The following is a 12,490-nucleotide window of genomic DNA, read 5'->3' as shown; positions in this document are numbered from 1 at the left end:
ACAAGTTGTATGGGCTGGAGTGAATGGAAGAACTCAAAGCTTCTCTGGCACACCTGGAAGACCTTCCAGGTGGGGAGATAATGATCTTTTGATACCAACCACGGTTCCTCCTGGTCTGTGCCAGGCCATTAGTGCAGCGATAGTGGGGTGGGAGTGCTGATCAGAGTTCCTGTGAAGATGATGAGTTAAACTAATCCTTTATGCCAAAAAGGGAGTTTTCCTATTCACTTGAGAAATAGTCTCTCTCCTTAACTTGCATCTGCTCAGCCAGCTTCCTTCTCTAAATAGACGCGGGCCATAGAGTTATACCTTGCTGTCGCTTGTTATACTCACCTTGGGTAATAGTTGCCCCATATTTGCTTGTGCTAAGCGACCAACTTGAGAGCTTGGCCAAATATGGGCATGTGCAGAGTTCACGGTCCTGAGAGCTCATAGCCAAGAGGGAGACTGCAAGCCTGTAGTTCCAAATCACATAATGGGATACTGTTTGTAGCTCCCAAACAGGTTGTCCTAGCAACAGTCACTATTTTTTGTGGAAGACGCAACTCCTCGGCTGCAAACCCTTAAAACGAATAGCCATGCCTTGGGATGAATGTATGGAAACACAGTTCCTGCAACATAACTGTGACTTTAATGGAACACGACAGTGGTGAAAAAATGTAGTGTATATTCTTGGAGGCACAAGAATATGCACAAGAATGTATTTCAGGGAGTATCTAACCTTGGATGCTGTATCCAGGTACAGCACCCACAGGAGTTCACCCGTAAATCTCGCCTGCTCTGTGCCAACACATTCTATAGCTCTGCCCCCACACTCCACAGATACAGCCTTTGTCTATAGAGACAGAGGCTGTATCTGTGGACAGTGGGGGATCAAGGCTATAGAGTGCATGAATTCAGGATTGCTGGTGCACTCCTGCGGGTGCTCTACCTGGTTACTGCAGTTTGAAAATGCCTGAAGAGGGTAAGGTTACTTATTCCAAGGCTATCCTTGGAACTTAAAACAGATTCTAGAGCTGAGGACTCTAACTTGAACATTTGTCCCTGTGGCAAAATATCAGACTGTTTGAAGTGATAATATAGAATTCAGAAATATAGATCATGGGGTTCAGTTTATTTTGATAATTAGCTCAAGAAGGATCAATACCTAATTGTATCTTGTGTAGTCAGAATCCTGATGCTGTTCCTGCCTGTAGTGTGTGTTGATTTTTATTTCTTTCATTCATTCATTGATTCAATTTTTATACCGCCCTTCCAGAAAGGCTCAGGTTAATCAAGGCAAGTTATGGTTTATATGTAAAATATATTTTTATACTTCAGATATTGACTGAACTGAAATTCTTCTTTTTAAGGTAACTTTTGAAATGCATAAAGAGAGCCTTTCTAACATGTTCAGAGAATATCAAGAGAAAGGAGATGAAGATGTTGCTGGTCCATCAACCCTAGTTAGAAGTGTCTCAGGTACTAATAGAGAAGCTGAAGTTTCAAGAAAGCACCAACATCTGGCAATAAACGAAGTTGGAACTTCTACACATGTTGGAAATGGTAATATTGCTGACTGCACTCCAAAGTCTGAATACAGGCCACCTGATTGTGAAGAACAAACAAATCCAGAAGTTAATGAAGAAAAGAGTATAGAAAGAGAGGAGAGTCAGAGAACCCCTGATCTAAATAAGGAACCTTGCTTGGAACTTTCTCTACAGACTGAAACTATGAAGCAAAGTTCAGAAGCCACTTCTGAAATAACTAGAGCAATGCATGGGGAAGAAATAATAGCTGCCACTGATGCAAAATCTCCCACACAAAATGGAAATGGGGAGACACTGGAAAGCCCGGAGATACTAGAAAGGTTGTCAACAGAAGTGGAAGAGGAGGAGGAGGATTTTGTTGATTTAAAAGAAGAGAGCAATCTGCCTTTTATCTCGGATGAATCTACCCCTGCTCCTAGTGAAGAACACGCATTGTCTGAAAGCCAAGTAACATTAGCAATACATCAGGATACTGTTACATTGAAGGAATCTGGTTCAGAAGCCTTAGAATCCAAAGGCACTGAGACACTGGAAACAGAACAAGAGCCTGCTTCTTCACCAGAAACCAGTGCTTCTGAAATTAAGGAATTAGTGACTCAACCAAATTCAAATGTAGAGAAGGTGAATCAAGAATATATTGATCAGTCTCAAACCAAAACAACTGTAGAAGAAGTGCAGCCACACACTTCAGAAACATTGATAGCTTCAGAAAAGAAAATTGCCAAACTTGATGTTTCCAGTGTTGCATCGGATACTGAACGATTGGAGCTGAAGTCCAGTACAAGTCTGGAAGTAAATCAGCCTCTTAGGTCCATTCCTGAGGTACTTTATTTTTATTGTTTTGCGCCACTGTTATCAGTTTACTTAGTCTACAAATGTTAATAAGGTTGCAAGGTTTTTAAGATTGTAAGTTTAAATAAGATTGTAAACTTCCTTAAAACATGAAAGCTTTTTTCAGTGGAGATGAATATAATGGTTATCAGCTCTTGAAAAAGAGCTTGTATAAACAGTCTATAAACCTTCTTAGCAATGTATTTATTAGACAGCTGCGAATATTATCTGAAAACAAAGTATCACTTCAAAATATCTACATAAATATTTTTAATAAATTTAAAAGCATATTTTTAGGATATGTATTATTCCTTCAGCATCCAGGTCAGGGATATTTACTGATTATAGTTAGAGTGATATACATAAGTCCTTCCCTTCTGCAGAGACACCTGCCAATGGATAACCACCATCCTACAACATACTTCCTCAAAGGAGGGAGATCACAGTCAGCAGCAATATATGTACCCTACGTGGTAAGGTCTAGCTGCTGCTTATTCTTGTCTTGGCTGGCAGAGTAGGTAGCACAAATGCGCTGTAGTATGTAGAATTAGTATAATTAGTTGCTCTTCTAGCGTTTTAAATGTAGTCGAAAACATCATTGACTTTCTGGAATCAGTCACTTGACTGTCACAGATTTTTAATACATTTTAAAGATATGTACAGTTTTCCTAAACTTAGATTTCTGTTAATTTATTTATCGTATTTATGTACTGCCTACTATATGTACATCACTAGGCAGTGTACATGATTTAAAAGTACAACAAATGTCAGTCTCTTTTTAAAATCTCATTTTGGAGATGGGGCCATAACTCAGTGGTAGAGTGTCTACTTTGCATGCAGAAGGTCCCAGGTTCAATCCCTGACATCTCATGTTAAGGTCTTGTAAAATATTTCAGTTTGAACTGCAGCTTGATCATACTTTATATTTTATTTGTAAAGATGTCAAGGCAACAAGATCCATCAGGCCAAGGAGTTGGAGCTGGTTCAAATGGACAGAGGAGGTCTACTATGTTCCGTATTCCTGAGTTTAGATGGTCACAAATGCACCAACGCTTACTTACAGACTTGCTCTTTTCAATAGAAACAGATGTACAAATGTGGAGAAGGTAAAGTGTTTTCCATGAAGTCACATAAGTTAGTTTTAACAGGGTATCCAAAAATGTTACCTTTCCTGATCTGAAAAATAGTCTGGAATACATCTTTTTATATGCATAAACTAGAAAATATTATTTTGGATCCTGTTCAAAAAAAATTTGTAATTAGTATGTCTGATAATTAGAGCTATCAAGATGTCATTATAGCTGATTAATAACCTGACTTTTAATTGATTATATGATATAAGTTTGCATATTAAAATGTTCTGAAATACAACTTTTTCCCATCATTGATTCCCTTGACTGAATTCTCTCTTCTATGCAGGCTTGTAGTAGAGGGATCCTAACTACACTGTAAAAAGAATAGGCTGCTTCCACCTAGGACATGGGTGTTTCGGGATTTTTTGGAAAGGGCGGGGGAATAGAAGTACAGTACTCTTCCTCATAACCTCCTCAATTTATCAATTCCCCAGCAGCACCTACAAGCTGCTGCTCTTTCTCTCTACCTTTTCCTGCTTCCCTGATGCTTTACTGATCCTTAGCTGAAGGTTACAGCCAGCTCAGAATAACTGAAAAGAAGTGAAGCCTTGTACAGCACTTAAAATGTTGCAGTGGCCTTCACTTTCATATGACTGCCGCCTCTTTGGAATCCTGAGTCCAGGGATGTATAAAGAGTGGACCTCCAGAAAGGAACACACTGATGTCTGCCTTAAGTTAAGAGGAATTGATCTTAACTTTCTATCCTATACTACATGCAAGTTTCAATTAAAAAGAATATACACTAGAAACAAATTTCCTGGGTACTCAAAGGGCAGAAAATACTATCAGATTGTCTAATCTGACCTTGTTTATTACCGTCTACCTTGAACGTAAGCCACCTTTGGATTAGATTTAAAATGTATAGACCATCAGAACTAAGCATTATAAGCTTCAGGATGATCTATGACACAGGAATGTAAGGAAGTTAATGTGTTGATTTGTGAAGCCCGAATTACATTCCCTTATGTTTTATATCTTTAAAATCCTTTTGCTTAAAAAGGGAAGTTTGTTGGGAGTTCTTTGTAAAATTCTAGTTTCCTCTTAAGAGACTCAAGTTCAGATCTAGTTTATATCTCAAGGGAAACTTGTTTTGATGATTTATGCAGTGTCTTTTGCTGCAGTAGATAATCAGACTTCATAATAATAAATAATTATTCACTACACACTTAAACACAGTTGCCAGTCTGTGTTCTGGAGAGGATTAGAAGCATAAGGAAAAGGCATTTTTCAGGTCAGGACAAAGGTGCATTCACAGTTTAGGATATTGATGTAGATTCTTGGTTGCAGGTGACATTTCTGGTTGTTATAACTAAATAATAATGACATAAATACTTGCAAAAACTGCAACTGAATTTACATATGTCCTGAATTCTTGTTGTGTTTTTCTTTTTGGACAGTCATTCTATGAAGACAGTGATGGACTTCGTGAATAGCAGTGACAATGTCATATTCGTACATAACACAATTCATCTCATCTCTCAAGTGATGGATAATATGATTATGGCTTGTGGTGGCATATTACCTCTGCTTTCTGCTGCTACATCTGCTACAGTAAGAAATCCAATTTCTGATTTAGTGGTACTTTGTGGGAGAGCACTTTTTCCATATGCTTTGCATTATATTAGGACACACACTCAGGTGGGGACTTGTTTGTGGTTTTCTTGGAGGGGACAGAGAGAGTTGGTCTGTGGGGAGGCATGGGACTTTCTGGCTGCATTGTGCTAGCCTCACCTGGCCCTAGTTTGGCACTGCTCCATGTTGAATCAGTAGGCAGATCTCTTCTTTTTAAACATTGCTTAATTTTTCTCCCATTTTTGTGGTTTAGTATGTTGCAGTTACAACTGACGTTTTTAGTCAGGGGCTTCGGTGCAGAATCAGTCAGGGTAACCTGCAGTTACCATAGAGGAGGTCACCTTAGGTGACTTCATAGTGTTGAGGAACCCCCACTAGACCAGCAACTGGCCTGAGGTTCTGTCACACCAAGCTGCCACATACTGGATGTTATACTGAAGTTTATGTCCTGTTTTCTCTTCCAGCCGGTGTTTTTGACTCTTTTTCTTCTCTTCTAACTCCCAGTGAGGGCACAGCTAATTTTTTTTGTCTTGAAGTTCTTTACAAATAACTCTGATCTGTGGCTTGGTATTATGAGTGCAGCTCATATGATCCTCCTCTTGTACATTCTGATTCCTTTGCTTGTTGAATGTGAACCTCCAGGTTCTGGTGCACTTGACTTCCAAGCCAAATTTCAGATGCAATGTTGTGGTTTATAGTTCTAGACTAGAACCCAATTAAAAAAAAATCAATGTTGTTGTAACTTGTGTTCAAGCTCTTCCCTGAAGCCATTTAATGCACATGTTGCTTTCTTAGGTCTATAGTACCTAAAAACAGCCATATTATGAACATCTAATGTATGGATGTATAATATGTACACTTCATAGAACTTATTGTGGATTTATTTGAAGGCTTTTTTAGCCCGCCTTTAGCTTCTCAGTACAAAATTTTAGACAGCAAATAAGTCTTATAAAATGTAAAACCACCTAAACTGGACAAAAAATAGAGGCAAAAAGCACAGTAAAACAGCAAGAACAGAGTTACAGTTAACAATCTATTAAAAACTTGGGAGAATAAAATCATATTTAGCCTGTGACTGGAAGCTATTAGAATAGAGTCCAAATGCGCATCTCAGAGGAGAGAATTATAAATCCAAGGTGCCACCACTGAAAAAGCTTTAATTACTACCTGCCTTAACTCTGAGGGCAGGGCAATCTGAAGCAGGTTTTCAAAAATATCCAAAGAATAACATCAATAGGAAATACTTGGAACTAATGCACAGGTGATTTTATGGCTACGACTTTGTCTTCATTGTGAAGTGGAATTGCAGCATAGCATGTACAGAAATGCATGTAACTTTCTAGGCCTGCTTTTCTAATCTTATTTCATTAAATTTAGCATTGATTTATTACATTTATATCACACTTTTCTTCCATCATGAAACTCCATGTGTCTTAAATGGGGTTCCCAGATGGTTACCCATCCAAGCACTGACATTGTTGCATTATGTGCCATCAGATCATGCCATTGGACCCAAATAGGCTATGAGTTCTGGTGAACATAACTTATTCATGCTATGGTTATGGAGAACAGACCCAGAAATGGGTATAGTGGTGGTGGTATCTATGGAAACCAAAGTCTTGAATCTGCTGAAGGTTTGTCTTTAAATGGCAAGTTAGCTGAAATTAGTCCTTTGCATTTAGTCAGTCCCTTGAGCACAAATAATGTTGGTACTCCTAAGTCTTTATTACTCTATAAATGAAGAGACCTGATAAATGGTACATTGTATGGGTACATTATGTGAGCTGTCCAATATTTTCCCCTGTCTCTTGTTCAGCAGACCACATTTTTTGGTTGGCCTCGATTGCTAAAAACTATGGTTGTCTGCCCCCGCTACTGCTACAGGCACCTCCACCAAGTAAGGGTTAAGGAAATGCCATGTTTCCTTTATCCATGGGAAAGAGAGAATGGAGTTTGCCTGTTTGATCACTGTCCATCCAAAGTGCTCTGAGTGCTTACCTAAACAGGGACCAAGGAAGCTTCCCTTCTACCTCCCACCTCAGTCGCTCAACGGAGACACTTTAAGCACTGTAGCCGAATAGAGGATGCCACACTGCCACGCTTTCTATCTCTCTAGCTTTCTGGAATGATAACAAGAATTGCAGGATTGGCCCTGTGCCGTTGAGATGTTTGCAGCACCTCAGCAACACAGTGCCCAAACCATGCCCACCCTTCCTTCCAATGTAGGAGCTAGGGATTGGAGCTAAGTTGGGATTTCTGTGTAACTGTGGGATGATTTCCACCCTCCTCTGAAGCTCAAAGGTTGGAAGGAAGGCTTGGGTTTGCTTGTCAGAGAGTGGCCCACTCACTCTAGCAAGAATGACGAATGAAAACATGGAATTGCACTGTTGAGGAATGATTTGGCTTTGAGAAGATAGCAAAGATTGTCATGAATTATGTTTTTTTTCTCTCTTGAGGGAGTGGGTGTACATGTACACATACATGCCACACCAGGGCATGTATTTAGTTCTGGTCCCCTGTCTTTCTAATTAAGAATGAATAAATAAGGGAAAGCAAGAAGGAAAGATTTCTTCTTGAGAATGATAGTGAACCTTTATTTTGTATTTCATGATCATTGCATCATTCCTCGTGCTTTTTGGTTCTGGTGGTGCCATGTTGATTTACCTTGGGTGAACATTGACACCAAAGTAGCATCTAAGCACATAGCAGCTGCACATGTGCAGTCCTAAAATGTAATTCGTATCATGCACGCTTTCCCTATTTCATGTGTTGGACCTTTATACTGTTTTCTCATCCTCCTTTGCTTTCTCTCCATGTTCAAATAAGTCCACAAAAGTTACTAGCTGACTAGTAAAAAGCATTTACTAGTCTGCCTACTTCTGATTTCCTATGCTTCTCAGCTGCAGTACATCATAAAAGAATCAACTCTTCCATTTAACAAAAGCTTTTCTGCCTGGTACTTTGGAGAAGTATCTGGTTAACTTTTGTGAACGTTTGCAAGATTGTGTTATGAATTGGATTTCTCCACTCTTCACATTCCCACTCTCCACGTATTGAATTCCTGCTCAACTGATATGAAATTTTTTGAAAAGACATTCCTCCCATTCCACTCACCCACACACCTACCCCTTGGTATGATTGGACAATAACTAATTAAGGGAGAAATCTATAGTAATAAAGGCTATGTTGAATGTTCCTCTATGCAGCATGAATTGGAAAATATTGAACCGACTCAAGGACTGTCAATAGAAACTTCAGTAGCTTTCCTCCAAAGATTAATCAGCCTTGTGGATGTACTAATATTTGCAAGTTCTCTTGGTTTTACTGAAATTGAGGCTGAGAAAAATATGTCATCTGGTGGAATTTTACGACAGTGTCTTCGACTTGGTAAGTAAATAGTAGTTTAACATTCAAACACATTTTGATGCATGGCATCAGAAGGCATCTTGCATACTCAACAAGATAGTTTCAGATGTGTTAGTTGCATACACAGTCTAAAATTCTGAACATTTAATTTTAGGTTGGAATATTCAGTACTGGGGGAGACTTCAATTTAACTTCAGGTAGTATAGCATAGTGGCTAAGCTGGGGAGTTCCCACTTCAGTTCATATTTTGGCTACAAACACTTTCTAACTGACCTTAAGGGGAGCCATTATTATGTCAGCCTCGGCCCTTAATTGGAGTTTGCGTATAGTTCTACTGGCCTTTCTTACAAGATTGTTGTAAGGATTATTGAGAAGTCTGCCACTTCTTTGAGCTCTAAAAATAAGGCTATATTTTGCTGCCTAAGCGGCATTATTAGTAATCCACAAATTATTACTGTCACAATGTTTAATAACTTTTTTCTAATGACTAAAAATACTTAGGCAATTGTGTATTAGCAACTTGAGCAATTATGTTGTAATGAATGTAAAAGTGGGGTATAATTTTTTTAAAAACATAAACTGACAATTCATTTATGATGTCATCTTTATATCTTGTATTCTTGTTTGATGTAAAGTCAGAGTTATATTCTAAAAACAGTAATAATAATAAACTTTATTTGTTAGCTGCCCCATAACAAAATGTTCTCTGGGCGGCTCACAATAACACAAATGTAAAAAAAAATCCAATAAAAACACACGAAACAAGACCAATGACAAGGTAAAATAAAAAATAGAATACAAAAAAATTAAAATACATTTAATTTTAAAAAGCCTGAGTGAACAGGAAAGTCTTCACTTGGTGTCACAAAGAGCAAAGTGATGATGCCAAGCGAGCCACACTGGGGAAGCTATTCCATAGATGGGGTGCCACCACCAAAACGAAGTAAGTAGTCAGTAATTGTGTATGAAGTCAGATTTATTACTGAGGTAAAATTTATATTCTGAGCGTACTCGGTTCTCCATTAGGAGAAATAATAAACTTTTATTAAAAGCTGCGATTAAAAGTACACCAGATTTAAAAATCTAAAATGTTTTGAGCAACAAAATGTCTTCAAGCAGTAACTGAAGGTCACAAAAGGAGGAGCCTGATGAATCTTCCTGGAAAGGGAATTCCATAGATGGAGTCACCAGCACCCAAAACGCCTTGCCCTTGGTACTCACCAAACAAATCTCAGATAATAGCAGGTCAGAGAGCACAGTGTAGCTATGAAGCTACATTGTCTTAGTGCAGAGATTTCCCAAGTTAACCTTTCAGTATTGTGCATATCTACATTCTGCATTGAAAAACCAATCTAGTAAACTTTCTACAGCTTCAAGTAATAAAACATCCAATTTTTTTCTTCTGCAATATGCTTGTACATTCATCTGTCCCAAACATGTCTTTTTAAAAACATGCTCTATATTCTTTCATTTTAGTGTGTGCAGTGGCAGTACGAAATTGTTTGGAGTGTCAGCAACAGCATGCACTAATGAATCCTAGTGGAGAAAATGTCAAGTGTCAGAAAACAGGACAGAGCCTGATAGTAGCAGGAAGATCTGGAGCAAAGGCAAGTATCTTGACATTCAATACAGGCAAATGTTGATACAGTTATCTCTGTGACCTGATGAATAAGTCTCTGGGGCTCCATTATGACAATACAGTAGTTAGAGCAAGAAGCTGGGGATTTTTTTTACATAAGCATTTAAATTTCAACTTCAAGCTGTAGTGTAAAGTTCATCTTTGTAATGATGTAACTCTTGCAGGTGGGGTAGAAGAAGGAACCAAGTGTGTGTCCCAAATGTTCGTAGATTACTTTTCCCCCAGTTTACTTTGATGGTTCAGTCCCCTTTTAGCTTTCTGAATATCTCTCATCTAACTGACTTGTGTGTACTGCTGGATATTAACTGGGTCATTGTGTGAAAGTGATTGCGGCCCTATTAGTGTGTTTCAAATAAAATAACACATTGTATGTTAAATTTTGAATAGAGCCCAGTTGATATTGTCACTGGAGGGATTTCTCCAATACGAGATATTGACAAACTTCTCCAGGATATGGATATAAACCGTCTACGTGCTGTGGTATTCAGAGACATAGTGAGTTATCAAACTTTTTTCCTTTTTATAGTGTGATTTGTTGAGCCAATATAGTTGTTGTACTGCTGCCTATGGTTTTGAAATCAAATAGGGTGTCTGAGAATTATAAAACAGTGGGAAGAGCAGCCCAAGAATTTGGGGTCAGGATGAAAGACTTAAGTTTCCCATAAACTATTGTTGCATGTGGCTTTGGAGTCATAAACACGGCCCTTTTTTCTGATTTCCGGAGTTTGCAATTTCCAATGTTTACCTTTTTATCCTTAAGAATAGTGTGTGGATTTGCTCCTTAATTCCCATTTGTAGATCATTAGATTGCTCGACTCAGAATTGTCCATTTGCTTCCACAGTGAACTCTGAAGCCCTCTTAGGGTATTATTTGAAAAGGGGCTTTATGCAAGTTCCTCCCAAAGTGTGCTGGAGGTTGTGCTACTAATGTGTCACTCATTTATCCCCTCCCACACTGCTCACAGTGACAGCATTCATCGGAAGAGGTGAATGCTGTAAGTGTGATGGTGGGATGCTTCTGTGATTGGCAGGAGTGTCTGTGAGTGATGAATTGGTGGTGGGTGGTGGGGAGATGTCTGGTGTGCTTTGGGAGGCTTGTACTCGCATACAGCCTCTTTTCAAATGTCTGACTAGGTCTTGAGTCTTGGTGGGAGGAAAAAGAACTTAAGAACAGCCCTGCTGAATCAGGCCTGGCCTATGTAGTATAGCATCCTGTTTCACACAGTGGCCCACCAGATGCCTCTGGGAAGCCCACAGGCAAGAGGTGAGGGCATGGCCTCTCTCCTGCTGTTGCTACCCTGCAACTGGTACCCAGAGGCACTTGCCTCTTGTTGGTTATTTTAATTATGTTTGTAAGGGCTTGAACTTATGTTTTGAATTATTATTATAGCAAGGGTAAATTTTATAGTTGATGATTCACGAAGAAATGTGAGCGGGAAGTCCATCTTTTATGTGTGTATTTGTAATGAATGACAATATTGCTATTGTTAAAATTAATAAAAAAATGAACTTGCAGAGGTACTTGCCTCTTAGGCTGGAGGTGGCATATAGTCCTCTAGGTACAGATCTAGCCTCCTAGGAAAGATCTAGGTACATATTTTAATCAAACTCTTTCCATCTACACCAGGGTTTCTCAACGTGTGGGCCCCCAGATGTTATTGGACTTCAACTCCCATAATCCCCAGCCCCAGTGGCCTTTGGTTGGGAATTATGGGAGTTGAAGTCCTGTTACATCTGGGGACCCACACGTTGAGAATCCCTGATCTACACGTTCTTCACATGATGTGTAGGAGAAAGGGGAAGAGGCAAACAGGAGGATTGAGTAAGAAAAGTTAAACAATAGAGGCCAACAACTGTGGCAAGGTTCATCTCTTGAACCTTACATGGAGTCCAGAAGACTAATATGATGACTCGTAAGCACTGTGCTATATCTAATGGTTGCAGCCACTTTCTCTCAAGAGGGAAGTCCCTTGAAATCTGATAATTCAAGAAAACGTAGATAACTTAAAACATTTAGAATTAGCAGTGCCTAAGTGCAGTTGATAGAAGGTTTGGTGTGGAAGACCCAGGTTCAATTCAGTTTCATCGTAAAATGCATCAGTTTGCCTCGAACAAGTCTATTGATCTGTCTAATCACCATTTCAAAGTGTTTGTGCAAATGGGAAAAGAATACAGTAACAGAAATGGCACCAAAAAAAGCTACATTTTGCATCATTTGCTTGAAACAGAACTCTTCTAAATAACTTCAATCTGTATAGAATGTCAGGCAAGTCACTATTCTGTTCAATCTCTGCCAATGTAAATATATGTTTTTATATAAAACATATCTTCCTCTGAAAGTTAGTGAGGACATGCACACAAGTAGTCCAGCCCGGGCATGGCTGCTTGTGTGGAGCGCCAGGATCAGGCCCGATCCCAGA

At 39.0% G+C, this 12,490-nt stretch overlaps 1 protein-coding gene across 4 annotated transcripts in view; it reads left to right on the top strand.

Annotated features, from left to right (window-relative positions):
* Positions 1-12,490, top strand: part of LRBA (LPS responsive beige-like anchor protein) — a 567,920-nt gene that overhangs the window by 108,425 nt on the left and 447,005 nt on the right. For all 4 annotated transcript variants that reach the window (XM_053251992.1, XM_053251991.1, XM_053251993.1 and 1 more), the window contains exons 23-28: positions 1,353-2,351; positions 3,300-3,466; positions 4,891-5,044; positions 8,272-8,452; positions 9,908-10,038; positions 10,458-10,565. In XM_053251992.1, the coding sequence (XP_053107967.1) occupies positions 1,353-2,351; positions 3,300-3,466; positions 4,891-5,044; positions 8,272-8,452; positions 9,908-10,038; positions 10,458-10,565 (1,740 nt within the window). The remainder of the gene's footprint in view (positions 1-1,352; positions 2,352-3,299; positions 3,467-4,890; positions 5,045-8,271; positions 8,453-9,907; positions 10,039-10,457; positions 10,566-12,490) is intronic.

The sequence above is a fragment of the Hemicordylus capensis genome, chromosome 5 (assembly GCF_027244095.1).
Source record: "Hemicordylus capensis ecotype Gifberg chromosome 5, rHemCap1.1.pri, whole genome shotgun sequence".
NCBI classification, from domain to species: domain Eukaryota; kingdom Metazoa; phylum Chordata; class Lepidosauria; order Squamata; family Cordylidae; genus Hemicordylus; species Hemicordylus capensis.
The sequence above is the reverse complement of the archived record's forward strand: the minus strand, read 5'-3'. Positions and strand labels throughout refer to the sequence as shown.